The sequence below is a fragment of the Squalius cephalus genome (genome assembly GCF_949319135.1).
Source record: "Squalius cephalus genome assembly, chromosome: 3".
NCBI classification, from domain to species: Eukaryota; Metazoa; Chordata; class Actinopteri; order Cypriniformes; family Leuciscidae; genus Squalius; species Squalius cephalus.
In genome coordinates, this window is record NC_137124.1 from 14,148,743 (window position 1) to 14,169,198 (window position 20,456).

At 36.6% G+C, this 20,456-nt stretch overlaps 2 protein-coding genes across 6 annotated transcripts; one reads left to right on the forward strand and one right to left on the reverse strand.

Moving 5' to 3' along the window:
- The first annotated feature begins 37 nt into the window (after positions 1-37).
- On the forward strand, positions 38-7,042 carry spg21 (SPG21 abhydrolase domain containing, maspardin). Of its 4 annotated transcripts, none has more exons than XM_079867264.1 (10): positions 38-164; positions 533-597; positions 832-993; positions 1,179-1,259; positions 1,342-1,487; positions 1,574-1,682; positions 2,074-2,181; positions 2,261-2,401; positions 4,361-4,463; positions 5,644-7,042. In XM_079867264.1, the coding sequence occupies exons 2-10, from the start codon at positions 535-537 to the stop codon at positions 5,865-5,867; spliced, it is 1,137 nt and encodes a 378-aa protein (XP_079723390.1). In that variant the 5' UTR covers positions 38-164; positions 533-534; the 3' UTR covers positions 5,868-7,042. The 4 variants fall into 4 exon arrangements, with proteins under 4 accessions (XP_079723390.1, XP_079723392.1, XP_079723389.1 ...); XM_079867263.1 differs by having other exon boundaries at positions 99-189; positions 5,644-6,012; XM_079867266.1 differs by lacking the exon at positions 5,644-7,042 and having other exon boundaries at positions 39-164; positions 4,361-5,517.
- Positions 6,409-19,165, reverse strand: ankdd1a (ankyrin repeat and death domain containing 1A). Of its 2 annotated transcripts, none has more exons than XM_079867261.1 (15): positions 18,975-19,157; positions 18,307-18,410; positions 17,700-17,798; positions 15,837-15,935; positions 15,550-15,654; positions 13,621-13,719; positions 11,599-11,697; positions 11,424-11,522; positions 11,215-11,313; positions 10,176-10,274; positions 9,969-10,067; positions 9,767-9,862; positions 9,463-9,664; positions 8,607-8,738; positions 6,409-7,884 (listed from the first exon to the last, which is right to left on the reverse strand). In XM_079867261.1, the coding sequence occupies exons 1-15, from the start codon at positions 19,012-19,014 to the stop codon at positions 7,796-7,798; spliced, it is 1,560 nt and encodes a 519-aa protein (XP_079723387.1). In that variant the 5' UTR covers positions 19,015-19,157; the 3' UTR covers positions 6,409-7,795. The 2 variants fall into 2 exon arrangements, with proteins under 2 accessions (XP_079723387.1, XP_079723388.1); XM_079867262.1 differs by having other exon boundaries at positions 7,812-7,888; positions 18,975-19,165.
- Positions 19,166-20,456: the final 1,291 nt, after the last annotated feature.

A 20,456-nucleotide genomic window follows, 5' to 3' on the forward strand; every position in this document is an offset into this window, starting at 1 on the left:
TTAATAGCGCTCTCCAATGCGCATGCGCGCAGTTAGCAGTCGCTGATTGGCTGGTGTGATCGTGTGTAGTCAATCGTTTGCTTCTGGCTGCGGAAGCTGCTGTCATGTGATGTAGCGAAAGGATACAATGTTTTTTCAAACCTGTGGATGAAAGGCATTAAAAGGTGATTTATTTCATGAATCGACACGGTAACATTTTCTCATCTATTGCTCGAAATGGTCTCCTGAATATAACGATTATTTTAGAGATACCGTCCTTTTTATATTGTGTTATAATTGCGGGAATTGTGTATGTATGTTCAGTTGTCGCATTAACTCACTAGACCATTTTGTACTCTAGTCACATGTTTTCTATGTTGAAATACATGAAAGGGGTGTAAAATCAATACTTTTTTCTTTTCTTTTTTTTACATGAAATGAAATTTCACTGAATACCTCTTCTTTTCATCTAAATTACAAGTATTGTGTTGATCATGTCAGTTATTCTGAGAGGCTTGCACTTATTTAATCAAACATTTAATTTACATTTCAGCAATGGAGGAGATAAGAGTATCTCCTGATTATAACTGGTTCAGAAGCACTGTACCTCTGAAAAGAGTAAGTCTATCTATCTATCTATCTATCTCATCTTTTTAAATTTGAATTAAGGCAGAAAACAGGATGCTAACTGTCATTTGTCATTGTTATTTTCATGTAAGAAAGTAGAATTAAAACGAGAAAAAAAACAAATCATAGAACTGCTGTACCAAATGTAAATTATGTATTTTTTTCTCTGTCATATATGATACTAATGTAGCTCATTTGTGAGAATTTCTGCCTTTGTGTCTTTAGATAATTGTGGATGATGATGACAGTAAAGTCTGGTCGTTGTATGATGCTGGGCCAAAAAATATCAGATGTCCCATCATCTTCCTCCCACCCGTGAGCGGCACCGCAGAGGTTTTCTTCCAGCAGGTTCTGGCTCTCTCCGGATGGGGCTACCGTGTCATTTCGGTATGTTCTCTCGCACATCAACTAGAGAGAGACCTGGCTGCGATAAAATATATTTGTTAATTAATAGGGTTTATTCGGTTGCTTGCGATTTCCAACATGGTAATTTATGTAACCAACATGCCCTTGTGCTGCTCTTCTGACATTATTGCTTTTGTTCTTACGTAACTTGATATTGCTTTACACAGCTCCAGTATCCTGTCTATTGGGATCTGCTGGAATTTTGTGATGGATTTAGGAAGCTTTTAGACCACTTACAACTTGACAAGGTATGGGAAATTGATTATTTTATACATGCAAGATGGGAAATCACAACTCTCTTTCACAACCTGTTTTTCTGTCTTTGTGCAGGTGCACTTGTTCGGTGCATCTCTGGGTGGATTCCTGGCTCAGAAATTTGCCGAAGTCACACATAAATCTCCCAGAGTTCACTCTCTAGTCCTGTGCAACTCATTTAGTGACACATCGATCTTCAACCAGACATGGACAGCAAACAGGTAAAGACTTACAGAATACTGATAACTTTCCCAGTGGTAATGTCTCCATCCTTGTGGACTTTTTCCTCATTCTCTTTCTTTTCTAGTTTCTGGTTGATGCCTGCGTTCATGCTCAAAAAGATTGTGCTTGGTAACTTTGCCAAAGGACCCGTGGACCCAAAAATGGCCGATGCAATCGACTTTATGGTTGACAGAGTGAGTTCTTCTACCATACTGACTGTTTTGGAAGTTTTGATGACATACTTTATTAGTGTAACTATGTGTGATTCTACAACTTTTGACCCACCTCCATTAAAAAATGGCCACAGAAAAATTCCTAAAAATATCAATGTTAATTTTTTGCCATAAGGACGTTTAACATGAAAAACTACCCAGATTTTGTTAAACATGTAAATGTGCTAACATTCATTGTACTGAAATATTTTATTGGGTAGTTAAATCAAGCCAAATCTAGTTCTTGTGCTTGAGCTGGATTGATGTAGTTAGTAATAGATCTTATACTGATGTGTGAACTTCTGTGAAGGTAAATTTGTCTCACTCTTTGCTCATTTATCAACAAAGTGTGCTTTGTTTATTTGTGTTTCAGCTGGAAAGCTTGAACCAGAGTGAACTGGCTTCTCGACTCACACTGAATTGCCAAAACTCCTACGTGGAACCTCACAAGATAAAGGATGTTGCTGTCACCATAATGGATGTAGGTCTTTTTTTTATAAATAGGCTAGAAAACAACTGTTAAAAACAGTTTAAATGATTTTGACCTCCTTTTCTCTTAGGTTTTTGATCAGAGCGCCCTGTCACATGAGGCAAAGGAAGAGATGTATAAGCTGTACCCAAATGCTAGAAGAGCTCATCTCAAAACAGGCGGAAACTTCCCTTATCTCTGCAGAAGTGCAGAAGTTAACCTGTACATACAAGTGAGTCCACTGTTTCAAGCTGTTTAAAGGAACATTTCAACCTAAATTTTAAGTTTAATTATTTACTCACCCTGGTGTTGTTCCAAACCCCAATGATTTTCTTTCTTTCTTCTGTGGAACATGTATGAAGAAAATTTGAAGCTTCAAAAAAGAAGCAAAAACCCTGTAAAGTAGTCGGATTTGTTTCTGAATCTTAGCCACATGATAGCTTTGTGTGAGAAACAGACAGTTATTGAAGTCCTAGCTGTCCTTGATCAATCACAATGTCCAATCTTGAACAAATCATTCTTTTTCATCGAATTCAGAAAGCTGGTCTAAATGATTCATTCTCGAATTTAAAAACTCACAACTTAATGATCTGGTTGGAGCAGTCAATGTCTTACTGGAGGGGAAGATTATCAGTAGCTTTGTTTCCATCCACCTATTTTTATGCAAATTTTGGATTATTGCTTTAAAAAAAAAGCTGGATCCAATAAGAAGACATGCATAAACTACAATGGAAACACATTTGCTGAATAAATCCCTCGATGTGTTGCAAAAAACTCATGTGAATTTCCTCAACAGAGGATGTGATTGGACTGGACGGGATTAGATTAGTGGACCAATTTCATTGCACATCATCTTAAATTTTGGTTTGATCATTCTGAAATGCCTGAGCCAAAGTCTGTCATCCGAATGATTTGGTGTAATGACCTTCCAGAACTGTCCCACACGATTGCGTTCTCAAACACCAGTCATTCGCCTCCGAACGCAAGATAACAAGACAGCGTTTATTGCATTTCATCTGTGCGCTCTGAGGCGAAAGTCATTCATGATGTTGGAAAAAATTGCCACAGTGGCTTTCCACATTCCAGCAACTTCTGTTTTTATTACAGATATCGTGCCAATTTCTCAGGAAGTGACTATTTTGTTCTCTTGAACACGGGATGGAAATGTTGCTTTATTTGCAGATGTTTTATGCGATAATCCAGTTTTGCACATTAGTTAAATTTGCAACTTTGGATGGAAACAAAGCTAGTGAATAACAACATAAATCTCAGTCTGTTTTGAAAACATATGGAGCACTTTTATGATACTTAAGCTTAAAATTTTTATTGAGTAGCAATAAAAACGACACACATAGCCCTAGAGCCCCATCATACACCCGTTGCAATGCGGCGCCAGACACAACGCAAGTGTTTTTTGCTTGTTTCAGCCCGACGCAGTTATCATTTTCATGTCCTGAGCCACGTTGTTTAAATAGCAAATGCATCTGCACCTATTTGTGCGCCCCTGGGCGTGCTGGTCTGAAAACGAGGTGTGTTCAGGCGCATTGTTGGCGCGTTGCTATTTTGAGGCAACTGAAATAGACTGGGCCATTGACCAACTAAAACCTGGTCTAAAGTCAATGGCGCAGTATTTTTTTATTTTTGTTGTTTAAAGGGCGCATTATCCTATAGGCGGGTCCACAACGCGCATACATTCTGCTTATTACACACACACATGCAGCAGCACACAAACATGCCAAATATTAAAAATAAAAGGATTACAATGTAAAAGATTATTATTGTGTACATAAAGATATGGTGGAATCCGGCTTGTCCCGTAGATGGTCTTGCTCGCTTTAACCTCACGCACGAGCAGACCCTTTTCCCCTCTGGAGACTCGTTCAGTTTTTCCGCTTGTAAATTCCGCCATGTGAATAGCGAATCCGCCATGGCGCGAGCGCAACTGGCTTTTAAAGGGAATGGGAGATGAGACTCTGATTGGTTTATTGCACGTTACACCCAAAACACACACATTACCCATTAAGAGAGTAGGGACAACCCTTTTAGACCATATTTCCTGTCGTTAAACTAGCAAAAGTGGATTGGACACATGCGCTTTAGACCATGTGCTTAGATTGTTAAAATAGGGCCCCTGGTGTTGTTATGATTTCAGGTGCTTAATTTGCACTGTTACTCTGGTTTTAATCTGTAGATACACCTGCGCCAGTTTCATGGGACACGGTACGCCGCCATCAGTCCAGAGATGGTCAGCGCAGAGGAGCTGGAGGTGCAAAGGACAAATCTGAGCAACAACAGTGAGAGTGATGATGAATCATAGAGGCTTCATGCAAACATTCTCTGAATGATGAATAGATGAATCAGGAGTTTGACCTGATTCAGCTACACAACATTTAGAGATCACGTTTCGGTATTCTGTTTTTCTATACCTTTAAGTCAGTTAAATGTGAATGGACTTTATAGAGCCTATTTTTACTTTATGGAAAATAAACAATATTTTGATATAATATTATGACTGTAAATAAGTGAAATTGATTACATAGTTAGGATTTTCATATAATGCCGTATTTTGACCCGGTTGCCTTACACAATATACATAAAAAGCACTTTTAACTCCTTGAATTTAATTTTCTGCCTTTTGTATGTTGGTGTTATTTTCTGTTTTGCATTTGTTTTTTTTGTATGAATGTTGTCAGCATTATTATTTCTGTTGTTTATTTGAGTCATGCACTGATATAAAATGAAACTAATTTCAACACAAGATTGTATAAATCTTTCACTTTTTCCAAATTACCTATGAGGAGTCCTTGATTTAGAAACAAATGAAAATGTGTCATTATTTACTTAAAATAAAGCCGTTTAACCACAAAAGCCAGATATTGATAATTGTTGTAGATTTACAACTAATTTAAATGACTGTAATTCAGTTACAAGTTTTGCATTTGCTAAACTCATACTTTTTTTTCTTTCTAATAATAATTCTGTATTGGGTGCAAATCTGCCTTTTCTGCCTTGTTTGTAATGTAATAATTTGACCTTATGTTTATTAGTATTTTCTTTCCCTGTTGAGAAGGAGCATTTGTAAATACAAGTCTACAGTTAAATGAACCACTAAAGCATTACCATACAATTCAAACACTGTTACGGCTATACAGTATTTACATAAGAATCACAGATCAATGAATTGGGATTGTATGGCATGCAAATAATTTTTTTTTTTTTTGGACCAGTATCATCTGAATACCCTGGTATATGTATAGTATTCATTGAGTACCATGATATTATGATCTAATACGTCACAATATTTTTTGGAAAAAGCCAGCACATTAAAGTCGGCATGAAATCAAAGTGAATAATTCTTTTTTTTTTTAAATGAAAATTTCATTGTTTATTATAAATGATTCATCCATGCATACAATTTTTTAAAATTCATGTTCCTTCATAATCTTTAATCAAAATAACTTCTCCCTTTTGCAGCGTCATCTCTTCTCTTCTGTGATGACGTGTTTACTGGCGTGAGGGCGGGACAACCTGTCACTCACATGACATCCACCAATAGCAAACCACAACCAATCATCTCCCCATGGACAAAATCAAGTCCTGCCCTTCATTTTTTCTTGTTCAAGAAGCCTTTTTACTCTGATATACATCACAATAGGGAAGAAAAGACAATCGCAACTTCCGTTTCATGCTGTCTTTAATATGTTATAGACACCTTAGCAAGTTTAATACTCATGATTAAGAGTTTGTTCAAACCCCTAATAATGAGCAATGCCTTGGCAACACCACTAATACTTTGTTGGAGAAAACCTTCTATCAACAAAAATAAAGGAACACAGATATTTGTTTAATGAGCCAGTTGCTTGGACAGTTTGCAACATCATTCCAAAAGAAAAGAGCTGAATGTTCCTCAAATATGGTTGCTGTTGATAGTAGACTGGATGAGAACAGCGCAGCTTCTTTTAAAACTGAGAACAGTGATGCACTTTACTAGGTGGCGTCACAACACCTATCATTTGGGTTTGTGTACATAATGAAATTTGTACGTGTTGTGTGGTTACTATCTGAGAACCACAGGTGTCTGCCAATTTGCAACTTACTTCAAAAACATTTTCATGTGTCAATATTAACTTTTAACAAGACTTGTTTCAGTTCAGCACTGAATTTCCTGTTCAGTCACAATCCAGTAAAACGCTTACAAAAGTCATTATAGCTACAACAAAGATATCTGGATATAGTTTTAAGTGCAATTTACAATTTATTTTAATTAAAAAACAAACAAACAACAACATTGCTGGTCATGCTGCATACTGTGACTCTGCCAATACTTTAAAACAAGTCCACTTACAAATCAAACAGTTTCAGTAAGATTATGTCTTGTTAAACATTACAACCAACATTTACATATATCTTGCTTAGGCAGGCTGAACATATCCAGAAATTATGAATAATTAAATACATCTGCATTTGGGCTGGTATTGACACAAATTCCATGATTCACGATAAATTTTGATTCTAATTTCCAGGTTTGAGATTCGATTCATTTTCAATCTCGATTCAATATAGCTTTGGATATAGGGTACAGTAGCCTATGTAATTTTTTCTCAAGGAAAAAATCCCTCTCAAGTAATGCTGTAAAAACTATACAGGGAACCCTGTCATTTGGTATTACTATAATATTGAAAGTTTTCCGTCTTTCCGCTTTTGAAACACTGATTACATGAGACATATATATTTCAGTAAGTTGTACTGTATATTTTAACGTACCTACTGATGATCGGTTCATCCCTTCAGCAATCTGTCATGGCTCATTTAAGAGTGCCAAACGGTATCTATTGCATGAATTTCATAATAAAATTGATATAATTTGAAAGCTAAAACTTTGTTTCGTATGAAATTAACAAAACAAAGCTTATTGGATGGTAGGCACGCTACAAATAGGGCTTAGTGAATGGATATCAAAATGAGAATGATATCAGTATTGTTAACCAAGCTATAATCTGCATAAAATACTGTGGTGGTTTATTCTCTTAATTTCATACCACAGTCTTCTCTCTTTTTTCCCACAATCATATAACAACATTTGCACAATAACCAAAAGTTCGGGCTTTCAGTCTGGCGAATCCCATAATAATCAGCAGGTTGTTCAGTCAGGAGGGACTCAAACATTAGACACATTTAAACACACATAAATATGTGTTTCTCAGTATCCTGGGTAATGCAGCTGTGTTTAGCATTAGTTTTGCTTCTATTCTTAAAAATAACAATTTTAGCAGAAAAACTGCATTACAAATAAATAAAGGACAGAAAGACATGCAGACTGAATCAGATATTCTTCTGAAATTCATAAAAAATTCTTTCAGCATGACCAAAAAGTTGACATGTTATTGCTTTGTGAATTTTTCGACAAAGAAAAGAAACAATATCTACCTATGCTCCTAAAATAACGAATCTGGATCCACAGAAACGTATAGTTTCAATCCAAAGTCTGGTTAGCTGTGAATGTTTGCTCTCGTTGTGAACACACAATGTTTTCTTCTAAGTCACATCACTGAGGTTGTATTTTAGGTAGTGTTTGTGGTTCTTCAGTTCTCTGTGTTTCAAAAGCAATCTTCTGGTTGGTCTGCGCTCAATCCAGACTGATCTCTATGAATCTCCCATCACATTGCAGTGCATTTTTTAGCAGAAGACGGATCCGCATTTGCCTGCTGTCGCATGCTTTCTTTATGGAAGAAAAGAAAGTTATAAATGAGGGAAGGTGAAAGATAATGAAACTTCTAAAAATACTAATAAGTACTAATAAGTTACAAAACCCAGAGAGTTTCTTCTCTGCCTACAATCTTCTAAGGTGTAATCCTAGTCAAAATGGCATGTAAAACATTGGTTGGTCCTAATATGTCTATATTTTCCTATATTTTTTCCTAATATTTTCTATATTTTAAGTTGTCAGTTCTTGGTCAAAATAAGCTACAAATGAGACAGATTTTGTTTAAAATCAAACATCTAACCCAACTGGAAACCCACTTTATAAATGTACTGTACTGACATATCTTTCATGTCTGTGTGGCAAGTATTCGCTGAGTTTCGGTTCATTTTCAGAAGCGTTTCAGAATAGACCTCACTGAGAGAGACGACAGAATGCCCATCCTGTTTGATTTTGTTATTTTGCAAAAAGCACAACATTTTGTTATTATTGTATGCACACAAATAAAAGTAGACACTTAACAGTTTCGGATGATGTATAACACTACTCTGTATGACAAAAATCTACAGTTATTTGAGTCTTTTGCACTGATAAGAAAAAAGCGAGGGGGTTAAAATCGAACTCTAGGATTGCCTTCCAAAAAGACATGCAATTGAGCCTGAAATAATGCACATATGATGCATTAGGAGGGTTTAGGAACAGATCATTTACACATGAACTGTAATGATGAATTCACCTGCCAGGTCGATCCTTGAGATTCCGATCAGTCCTTCGTACAAGCCCTTGATGGGGTTTTGTCCAGCGGTGATCACACCGTGCAGCCAGATGAGCAGCATTCTGTGCCCGTGCTCCTTGTGGCTCTTTGTACCTTTTAAAGTTCAGAGCTTGTCATCACTATGGCAGATTGAACACATTTGGGCTGCCTGCTCTATGATCCTTGAACAATGCACTACATCTGGGAAAATGATGCAAATTAAAGGCTAGTGTAACTTTCAGTAATCCATTTAGTCTGAGTTGTAGTGGTGAGGAAGACTTCCAAGCAATATCTATCTAAGATTCCAGACCTCACATATTTAGATACATTTTGAATTTTTGTGCTTATTTTCTAATTAAAATATTTCAGGAAACTATTTGTATGCATTATCTGGGAATATGCACAATTTACCTTTGATTGTAACTTTCTTTTCAATCCTGTTATGTTGTGACATTTCATAATTTTTTGAAATTTGAATCACATTTTTGTACCAAAAAAAACATTTAATTTAAAAGTGTTGGGATCGATCTTATTTTGAAATTAGTCTCTAATGCTCACCAAGGGTGCAATTATTTGATTTATTGTTTACTCCAGTCTTCAGTGTCACATGATTCTTCAGAAATCATTCTAATATGCTGATTTGGTTCTCTAGAAACATTTCTTATTATTATCAACGTTGCAAACATTTGTGCTGCTTAATATTTTTGTAGAAACCGTGATACTTTTTTCATGATGATTTGAGTATACTTTATTTGAAATCGAAATCTTTAAAGCACCCTTGCTGAATAAAAGCTTTAATTTATATATCGGCAGCAGATCACAGCATTAGATGGTGTACCTGTCCACTGGTGCTCTATGGCTCGAATATGCGCTTCAGAGAACTTCCAGTGCCGAGCCAGTGTTTTCCACTCGCCTGGTTTGAGATACTTGGAGGAAAGTTTCCATAGGACGGATCGGATATGTTGTGTCTCCTGTTGATGGTCTTGCTTAAAGGTGAGACTTGTTCCCACCAGAGAGTCAGAGTCACTTGTCACATTTTCCTGGAGGGCAAATTAACACATTAAAAAATAACACACAATCTTTAATTATGATAGATAACAATTAAATAAGACTAAATGAAGCTTAATGTACATTGAACATACCTTTTCCCATTTGTAAAATCTATCAGCTTTGATAATCATGTCAACAACATTCACATGATTGCCTCGTGCTGCAACATCAAGTGATGTCTTCCCCTGCTGTAATATTTGAAGTAAACATCTTTTGTTTAATTGTTTGATCAGAATTGTATTACAATATGAAAATTTATCGTCCACACCCATGTATGTTAACTGGAAACTGCACCTTGTCGAGTAGATTGAGGTTGACTCCTGATATCAGGATCATCTCAGCGATGTTTAACCATCCGTGTTCTGCTGCTATGTGCAAAGCAGTTTGAAGCCGCTGTGAGGAACAATTGTTGAGCCATTTTCACAATCTCTGAAATCATCACCGTTTGCATTTGTAAATGTGAAATGAACCACACTCAAACTCAAACTCAACCACACTCACATTGTCAAAGATGTCCAGGTCGCATCCCGCATTGATAAGATCCTTCACTATTCCTGTGGAGTTGTTGAGAACTGCCAGGTGTAGAGCTGAAGTATGTTGCTGGAAGGGTATATGGTATAGAATAATGAAGTACAATCAATGGGTAGTAAAAGCAGAATCTTAGGGCGTTTTGACACTGGCAGTTTAGTTCGAAACAGGGCACGGTTTAAAAAACTGCTAATGTGAAAGCTGTCATGTGGACCCGGGTGCGCACAGGGGTACAGAACCCGAGACTAACTGAAGGAGGTGGTCTGAGTTCGGTTGCACTCGGTTCGGTTGAACTGTGGCGCGAATCGATTCACATGAATGTGAAAGCAACTCAGGTGCGCACTTGTTTAGCAAGAAAAGTAACCTGCGTATACATAAAAAAAAAAAAATTGTAGTCATGTGATAACTTATTTGTGACGTTTTAGCACCAGATTCACTTATTATGTAAATCAGATAAATTCGCAAATACACCCACAAAATTAGTGCTGACCACAATTTCCACGGCACAATTCCCCATCGTGATCATGTCAATTTTTTATTGTATTTTTTCCCTAAGATGATAGCGTCTACTGTCTGGATGTGGGCATTATGGAATGTGCTCTGGATGAGCACATATATATGCTGTATATTATATACTTTTATAATTATGCATATAAAGGGAAGGCATTTATTAATGTGATTTTTATGATTTATTCTTTTTAAGTCAGCAGTATTTGAATCATCAACTGTTATTTTACACAGAATGTTGGCAAGAAGATCTGAATCCATAATAAAAGTTCATAATGCATTTATATCATTTATGCATCCTACAGATACTTAACCCAAAGTGACTTAGACTTGCATTGCATTCAAGGTATACATTTTGTCAGTTCATGCATTCCCTAAGAATCAATTTAATTAACCGTAATGAATTTGGCCCACAAACATTCTCTCCTGCTCTACAGTAAATGTTATACTTCTTGAAAAGCAGGTTGTGGTGTTGGAATGTCAACTGAAGTTTTTTAGTACTCACAGTGTCTACTGAATCCAGACTGATCCCAGCCTGTACCAGCAGTCTGACCTCTCTACCCGAGCCATGCTGGGCCACCAGATGAAGAGCCGTTCTGTTGCTCTGTTAGAAGCAGCACATTAGCATTACCATTAATTTGCTGTACTGATAGCACATTGAAAACCTCATTCGTTATGATGAAGACTGCTGATAATATAAAACATTGTACTCACATGAGTAAGTTCATTGACATTGCAGCCAGCCTCCAGCAACAGTTTGATACACTCATGATGACCCCCTTCAGATGCCAAATGTAAAGCAGTCATGCCATCCTGATAAAAGATGACAATGTGAAGCAAATAAACGACATTAAACCAAAAAATCTCTTACAATTGGAGAGAGGCTTACAATGTTTCTTTCATCAATGTTCTCCCCGGTCTCCATAATCTTCTGTAGGACGTCGCTGTGGCCTTGCTTAGCTGCCAAATGCAGTGCGGTGTTCTCCTCCTGCAGTTAATGAACATATGACAATGCACATGTCTTTGACCTCATATCAACACACAGTGCCACACCACTTAAGTCTACAGTTTCTACTTTGGCATTTTGCATCTAAACTCAGCAAAAAAGAAACGTCTTTTATTTCCAGCAAATGTCCCCAGCAAGTAATTTTTTACTTAAATTTTTTTAAAAGTTTTTTTTAAAGTAAAAAAAAAACAGCAAGTAAAAGACGTCTAATAGCTGTCCAAACACAGCCCAGACGTCTATGCTAAAACAAGGCAAAATTTGGGCTGTCAGTGAAAATGTAATAGACGTCTAAACCATAGCCCAAGAATAGACTAGTCATCAATTAGATAACAAAGAAATAAAATGAGTGAAGAAATGGAACCAAACACCTTATCAATTTACTTTGCTTACATGATGGAATATAATACATTTCGCAAGTTATTTTGGCAAAAACAACATGTAACCAAATTCAAGGTTATTTTGGCTAGAAGTGGGTTACTCATAGCCAAACTATATCGGGTCTATAGTTAACCTAGACGGTGAAATGACGGCTATTGCTTGCTGGGATCTTAACATGTAAATATTTGTGTGACTATGAACATAGATTCAACAACAGAGGCATAAACTGAACAAATTTCACAGACATTTGACGAACAGAAATGGAATAATTAGTCCCTGAACAAAGAGGGGGTCAATATCAAAAGTAGCAGCCAGTATCTGGTGTGGCACCAACTGCTTTAAGTGCAAAAGTGCATCTCATCCTCATGGACTGAGCCAGATTTGCCCGTTCTTGCTGTTACTCCAAGTTTATGGAGTAAACTTGGAAGTTTATGGACATTGTAGTTTATTGCTCTATGAATCCTAGGCATCCTTCTTCTGATGTTTTCAGAGTCAGTAGAAAGGTCTCTTTAGTGTCCTAAGTTATTGTAATTGTGACGTTAATTGTCTACCACCTGTAAACTGTTAGTGTCTTATACAGGTTCACCACTGGCAAAATGGGCTTTCAATAAAACTTGCCTGTACAGTTGAAAGGTGAATTTATTTTTATTTTTTTTTAATCAGTGCTACTTGTCAAGAGTAAAAGCATGCACTGGACATGTTGAGCACGAAGGGTCAAATACTGCCTTGTTTTAGTAGGAAAAACTTCTACTACGCCAAATGGAGGGGATAAAACAGCATTATGGTAAAAATGAAACAATATGGCATCAGCTTTCTTACCTGTATGCAACGGCATTTTGCTTTGGGTTGTTGGGTGGAACTGACGGAACAGTTCCACCCAACAACCCGAAGCAAAATGCCGTCGCATACAGGTAAGAAAGCTGATGCCATATTGTTTCATTTTTACCATAATGCTGTTTAGAGCAGACAAAGTACGATACAATTTTCAGTGATAAACCTACTCTTACAATAGCTCATTTGTTAATAACCCTGTGTCAATGTGAATGTCCGTGGGCGAGGATACAACAATGCAGAAGTACTCTCTGTGGTTTTAATGAAAAGCCCTGGAGCTGTCAAAAGTCCTCTGAATGACGTGTTTTTCGCCATCTGGAGGACTTTTGCTTACAAATAAACATGAATTTCTTGGCCCCGGTAACACAGAGAAAGAGTAAACATTGTTAATTTACATATACTACCAACATATCAATACAAAGCGGGTTAAAAATCGGAGAAGTTACACTTAAAGAACTGTTCCACCAATGCATGTGCAATAATTGCTTATGGTGCATTGAAGAAGCATGAAAAACATTGTTTCAACCCTTTACAGTAAAGATCTGTAGAGCTTATTTGGATTTTACGAAATTATCTTTAAAATACAGTCACCTGAAAAAGGGACATTTCTTTTTTTTCTGAGTTTAGTAGTAGAGAAAATCTAATTAGCACACACTGAGGGGCGTCTGTGCATCTGTGACTCTTGCTGTCCCTCACCTTGTCCTTGAGATCATGAGCACAGCCCATACCAATGAGAAACTCCACCACCTCCAGGTGTCCATGCTCTGCGGCTAAATGAAACGCCGTCTTACCTGACTGACACAACAGATGGAGACACTTTAGAAAGGACATAATGCACTACTTTCCATAAATGTTTTACAGCTGTTAACATTACATTTCAATGGTTAATAAAAACGTTGACAGAAAGCACAATGAAACTCCAGAATATTGATCATTTGATATTGGTATTATTTAATTTCATCATAATCTCATCATAAACTTGTGTGTAATGAATAGCATAATTCATAACAACTGGAAACACTCAAATCTATTTTTAAAGACAACATGACATCACAATTGACATTCATAATAAATGTCCCACAATCCATATTGACTGTGCAGGATTCATTTATTTTCCTCATCTCTGAATTGAGCAGCAAAAGCCATAGAGACAGAGAAAAATAATATCAGTGAATTAATTTGATATAAGCAATCCAAACAAAAAATCCACACATAATGGATAAAATGTTGTCATGTCATACTATTTATGAATTACATTAAACAAAAAAGAAGTCTTTTACCTTATTGATGCTTGAAAGTTCCTGTTTACTGTATGCTTTTTAAGTCAACAAAACTCTTCCTTGAGTCAATTCCTCAAAGTCCTTCCTCGAAAATGTTTAACTGATATTTGCACGAACTGTGCAATCATCAAGGTCATTATCACTCTCAAACGAAACACAGCTCTCTTCTACTTTCAAGACTTGAATCGATTCATAAAACTGAGCCTCAAAAGACTTTTAGCACTTACAACATAGATCAGAGAATGCTGCAAATCTTTGTTTTAAAGGGTCTGCAAATGCAGTATGTTAGAAGAAAAACCCAACATTTTTGCAAAACTGATCAAAATGTTATGTGATCAAAATATGACAAACTGTGTCAACTCTTTCCACAGCCACAAAAATTCCCTAGTGTAAAAGCAACTGAAAGTTACCATGAAATAGAAGCTGCAATAGTCTTTTCTTCCCCATATTCCCAATAGGGAATCCCAATAGTCTTTTCTTCCCTACATTCTTCCTAGGAAAACTGTCTCTGGAATGAGAAAAAAAATGTAGGGCAGGACTTGATTTAGTCTTTCGGAAATTGATTGGATTGTTGGAAGTTGGGTGTTGATAACTAAATGGCGGCAGATCCGAATGCCAGTTTGCAGTCAGTTGTGGAGGATATTTAGTCCCACCATCTATCACACCATTACAGGTGTGATATAAACACAATTAAACAAATTCGATCTCAGATTAACCTGACATCGCTAGCTTCCGTTACTACTAGCACAACACGCTAGTAATTCGCTACTGCTAGCCTGTTAACGCGCCACCCGTGCGCTCAGCTATTTTTTTTTTGTTTATTTTTCTCTCGCGCGCCCGCGCCTTTGAGTTCATTAAAAGCTGCTCAGGTGAGTAAGAATCAGTCAACAAACACGGTGAGTAATGTCTTGTCCTGTTATTGTCACCTGCACTTCATGTCACATGTTTAGCATAGCCTTCTCTGTTGGCAATATAGGATTTATATGTGATAAATGCAAGGAGTCAGTTAGGCTGACAGAGAAGATTTCAGAATTAGAGGCACGCATCCAAACTTTAATTGAGGATAGTAAGAGTGCTAGAGCTTTAGATACTATTTTGGATGCGCCTAGCGTGAACTCTTTACATGGTGCGGTTCCAGCTGAAGTAGTGCCTGAGCAGTACTACATCAAAGCAATTACTTAGCATAAATGTAAGCTATTTGGTGATTGCAAACGGCTCTGAAAGTGTGAGTATGTAGATCACGCAACAGCACCGTGTGTTAAGTAAGTATATAAGAATAAGATCTCTGTAATAAAAGACATTACACTTTAAGATCATGGGTATTGTGAGAAAAAAAGATTCTCACCTTGTCGGTTTTATTAAGCTGCACGTTTTCCAGATCTTCCATGATATACTCCAGAATACTGATGTGACCCCTCTGGGCAGCACAGTGCAAAAGATTCAAGCCATTCTGAGGACAAAAGAAATGTGACAGTTCAGTCACTGAGATGCATTGAAATTGATGTTGAAGTTTGTATCTAGGGCAGTACACAGTACAATCCCATTTTTATGGTGAGTGAGCAGAGCACATTGAGTGAGAAGCTACCACTGTCTTCATATAAGATATCTGAAACTTGTCAAGGATTTACTTACTTTGTTTTCAGAGGTGAGCTTCGCCCCGGTTGAGACAAGGATCTTTAGGATTGACAGGTGACCAAACCACGCCGACAAGAGCAGAGCATTCATACCAAACTGGAAAACAAATAAGATTAAGAATGTCTATACAGTCACATGACTTTTGAAGAACAAGCCTAATGCAGGGTTATTATTGTAACTTAAAACTAAAACCATAAAAAACATTTCCATTACTTGAAATAAAAATAACATTAACTAAAATAAAAATAAAATAACTTATTTTAGTTTAGTTTAACTTGAAATATTAAAACAACAAAACTAAAATTGAATAAAAACTATAAAGACATATTTAAAAAAAAAAACACATTTGAAAAAAACAACAAATTTACAAAAACTTTAAAAAAGCAGAAAATATCTAAATTCGAAATATTAACAAAAACTATAAAAATGAACAAAATCTAAAATAACACTAGCCTAAATGGACTTTTCCATTTTCCATAAAGGTGCAGTAAGCGATATCTGAGAAACACTGTTGATATTTGAAATCAACCCAAAACAAACACACTCCTCCATTCATTGTTTCAGCCCCCAAAATGCACGAACACGCAATGCAAGAGTGGATGTCTCTTTATCATAGCAGAAGCGAAGCAAAATAAAGCTTTGCGAAAATAAAGTGAAGATGATAAACGAATGACAAGGAAAAACAAACAAAAAACTAACATACAGTACACAAGAGTATACACAAGCAAGAGTTTGATGTTAGTTGCCAGTAGCACAGACTCAAAATCAGTGTTTCTCACGTATGGAGCAGAAACAAAGCAACTTCTGCATCTGATTTCAGGCCATCCCACTTCAGTCTCTCCAGCGCTGGAAAGCTTTTCTAACATTAACGAGGGTCCTAAAGCTTTTGCCTGATCATAACCCTTCTTTTTCCAGTGATATTCCTTTTCTTTTTTTGTAATGTCTCTCAGCCATCTCTCTTTCTACAGTCTTTCTTCAGTTCAAATCTCCCTCTTGCTCACTTTCTCTCTTCCCCCATCATGAGTGGACACACCCCCTACTGCTGATTGGCTCCAAGTGTCTTGTGGTGCTCTGTCCGATCCACTTTCAACAGCGTTTCTCAGTAATCGCTTACTGTACCTTGGAATTATTTGATGATAATCCCATTCAGATAAAGTTTTATGAACAGCACTGTGTTTGTTGAATATGGATATGAAATGACACTAAAATGCTTTGACAGACTAGCCAGTTGATGTGACATGCTATAATTGATCTAATTTATTTTTATTATAAACTGCATTTTTCAGATCATTTTAATTCCCTGTGTAATTTTATAAAATAATTTAATTATTCTGCACACAATTTTTATGATCTAGGCCCTAGGACATGGACAAGTTTTACTATAAAAAATAATTGTCCCTCAGGAGGACTATTTATGTGTACTTAAAATAAAAGTTATATAAAAACATTGACCAGTCACAGTATTTAAACACTTTCTATATGCTTTCACTTTACATTGTATATACATTATAATCTAAAAATGAAATGTCTTTTTATATAAAAAAATAAATAAAATCCCCATCACTCACTAAACTAATCAATTATCTAAAAATGTTTTGCCTTGCACTTCAGGGTCACTCTTTGTCTCTTCAACTATTGTTGTTGGTGTAACAAGCACATAGCCTCCAGTAATATACAGGCCACATGGTGAATGAACAGCAGCCCATTAAAGATTTACCAGGTGGAGCAGTATTTCTCTCATTTGTGCTCATACAGTAAATAAACATGAAACTTTATAAAATATTCAGCCTAAAATGTAACTAAATTCGAACATGTTTCCTGTTACAGTTTGGCAGCGTACAGAATGCATTTGACACGTACGCTGTCCATATCATCCACATCCATGTCGTGGTCTAGCAGTAGACGCAGGGCCTGTTCACTGCCAGCTCCAGCTGCCCAGTGCAGGGCCTTACGGTCCATCTGTAAAATGAAAATCACATATTAATCACTGACTCACGAGCCATGCTTCGCCATGGTTTAAGATGGTAAATAATACTGTTGTCTGGGGTAAAATAAGGGTCATATCCTGTGCTGAGGACCACAACATGTGTGTTTCCGACACTCTGGTGTATAACTGGGAAAAACAAAACATTCCAGGCAGAGAAATTGGCATGGTGAAAGGCAACATAACTTCCTCTGACACAGCTTCCTGTCCAGTTTGTTCAGTGTGCTTTGCTGTGTCACCATGTTCAGAAGTGCACACATCATAGTTTATTTAGCATTTGTATGAACGTATTATTTCAAACTTATTTTATTTTGACAAATTTGGCCACATCCTGGGGCATTTATAAACATCTTTTACTAGAAGTTAAATGTTTAATATAATAATGTACATAACCAACTGTGCATGTGTCAGTCCTCAACCAGTTCCTGTAGATTTGCAATGTTCACGTATGTTTCTGTTGGTTCAGTGTTGGCTATATCTCACCTTATTTTTGACTTTGATGTCCACCCCTCTTCTTATCAGCTCCTGCATTCTGACAGTGTCATTCCTCTTCGCAGCATCATGAAACTCCTTCTCTGAGCAAAGCACTAGAGAGACATGAAAGTGAAAGGTGACAGGAGTTATTTATGGTGTATACAGGTACAGTACAAACATCAGCAACATACATGATGCATCAACAAAATTCATATGTCATGTTTCTGTTATTTTTCCAGATATTGTCTCTTTCTAGATTATAAATTATATTACTGAAAATGTTACACATAATTGTAGAGATATGTGCTTATTGAATGACTCAACTATAGATACAACTCAAGCAGGGAGTGCCGTCATTGTAAAGGTTTTAAAAATATATGGTCACAAAATATTTATATTACATGTGAATACTATTAAAAAATAATCAGTAGAGCTGGTTGTAATGGGCAGATCAGCCTAGCCCTACAAAACGAGTCTCTTTTGTCTATTAGGCTACAGTAACATTTTTAATAGTAACTATTTAGTCGCCACAGTTGGTTTGATAAGCCACCTCCTCATACATTGAGATTATACATTTGTTGCCATTAAATATCCTATATTTCTCTCACTTGCCCCAGTTTCTGTCTGTACCGCACTACAACACTGTCACTATTTCAATTCACTGTTTTAACACTCACATATATCGTCTTCGGACACCAGTCCGTCTTCCATCGTCATCGATTGATGGTGTGTTATGTCTCCGATGTGCGCATCTTCTGATAAATGTCTACATTTTCATCTTTTGATGTGATGTTCGGCTGTGTTTCTGAATCCTCACTCTGCCGAGCTCAAGCCTGCCGCTTTGGGACATGACGAATCCTGCTGAAGCGAACGAAGCCTCATGAATATTAATCACGCCGTGCTGACGTTTCTTCGGATCCCTCCAATGGCGAAGCCTGTCATTCTAAATATTAATGACATTGGGCAAAAGTTATGTCCAATGGCGAATTGTTAGTTAATGAATATTAAGTAGGTTGTGTAGACGTTGTTTTGTGACGTTCCAACGACCAAATGTTGGTTATGTATTTTAATATAGCCTATTCGTTGCCACTTTATAGCCAATAATGTTTTTTTTTTTACTATGTTAAGCACCTTACTCCTTAAATGTGCATAAAAGGAAAGTAGCCTAGTAACCTATGGTTTCCTGATTTGCTTGCTTGGTAAATACTCTGAGAAAAAAAGGTAGAAAAGCTGTCAATGCGACAGTACCCTTCAAATGGGTTCTAATATGTACCATTTAGGTACTAATATGTACACTTTTGGTACCAATATGTACCTTTGAGGGACTAATACGCACTCTTTAGGTATAAAGTTGTGCCTTTTGAAAAGGTACCACCAGTGACAGCTTTTGTAGCCTACCTTTTTTTCTGAGAGTAATAATATTGTAAGGACAAATACATATGATTTCAAATACATTATGAGATATGAATCTACAAATGCTGTGCTACACCATTTCATAGGCTACTCTTTGTGAGTTTATTTGCTCATGGTATTATTCATTTATGAAATCTCATCATTTAATTTTCTGTTCTTCTCCAAATAATTAAATTCATTATTATCAGACTCTTTTCATCGATAGCTGATTCTTATTGCATCTATTTCCTTATCAGATTTGATCTTTGTCGTGTAACAATAGGCAATTGAGCTTGTGTTTCTGCCTGTTGGCTTTGAGTAAACTAAACTGGACAAACATTGATCTGTTTGATGAACACAAAGAGCTGTGACCCATTATTATGAGAAACCTCCACTAGAGAGAGCTGCAGACTCACATACTGCTTTGTATGTCATGGTGACAGGTTTCTCGCTAGCTTCACTTCCAAAACTAATTTCTGGCCCATTTCATTTTCCATGCACAGCTGTTGGGACTAATAGGCCATTTAACGTTTGTAAGTCACAAGTTGAGTTGATTTGTTGCATAGTGGCATAACTGTTTAAGCAATGCATGCTGGATAGAGAAGCAATCCAATATTCAATGTGCAAATATTTAAAATGATCAAAATGTTTTGTTGCAAAAAATAAATAAAAATCAGCAATGCATTAAAAAAACATGCTGTCATACTTGGAGCATTATGTTGTCCAATACTGCAAATTTAACAAGCCTTTAAAAAAAATAGATTTTG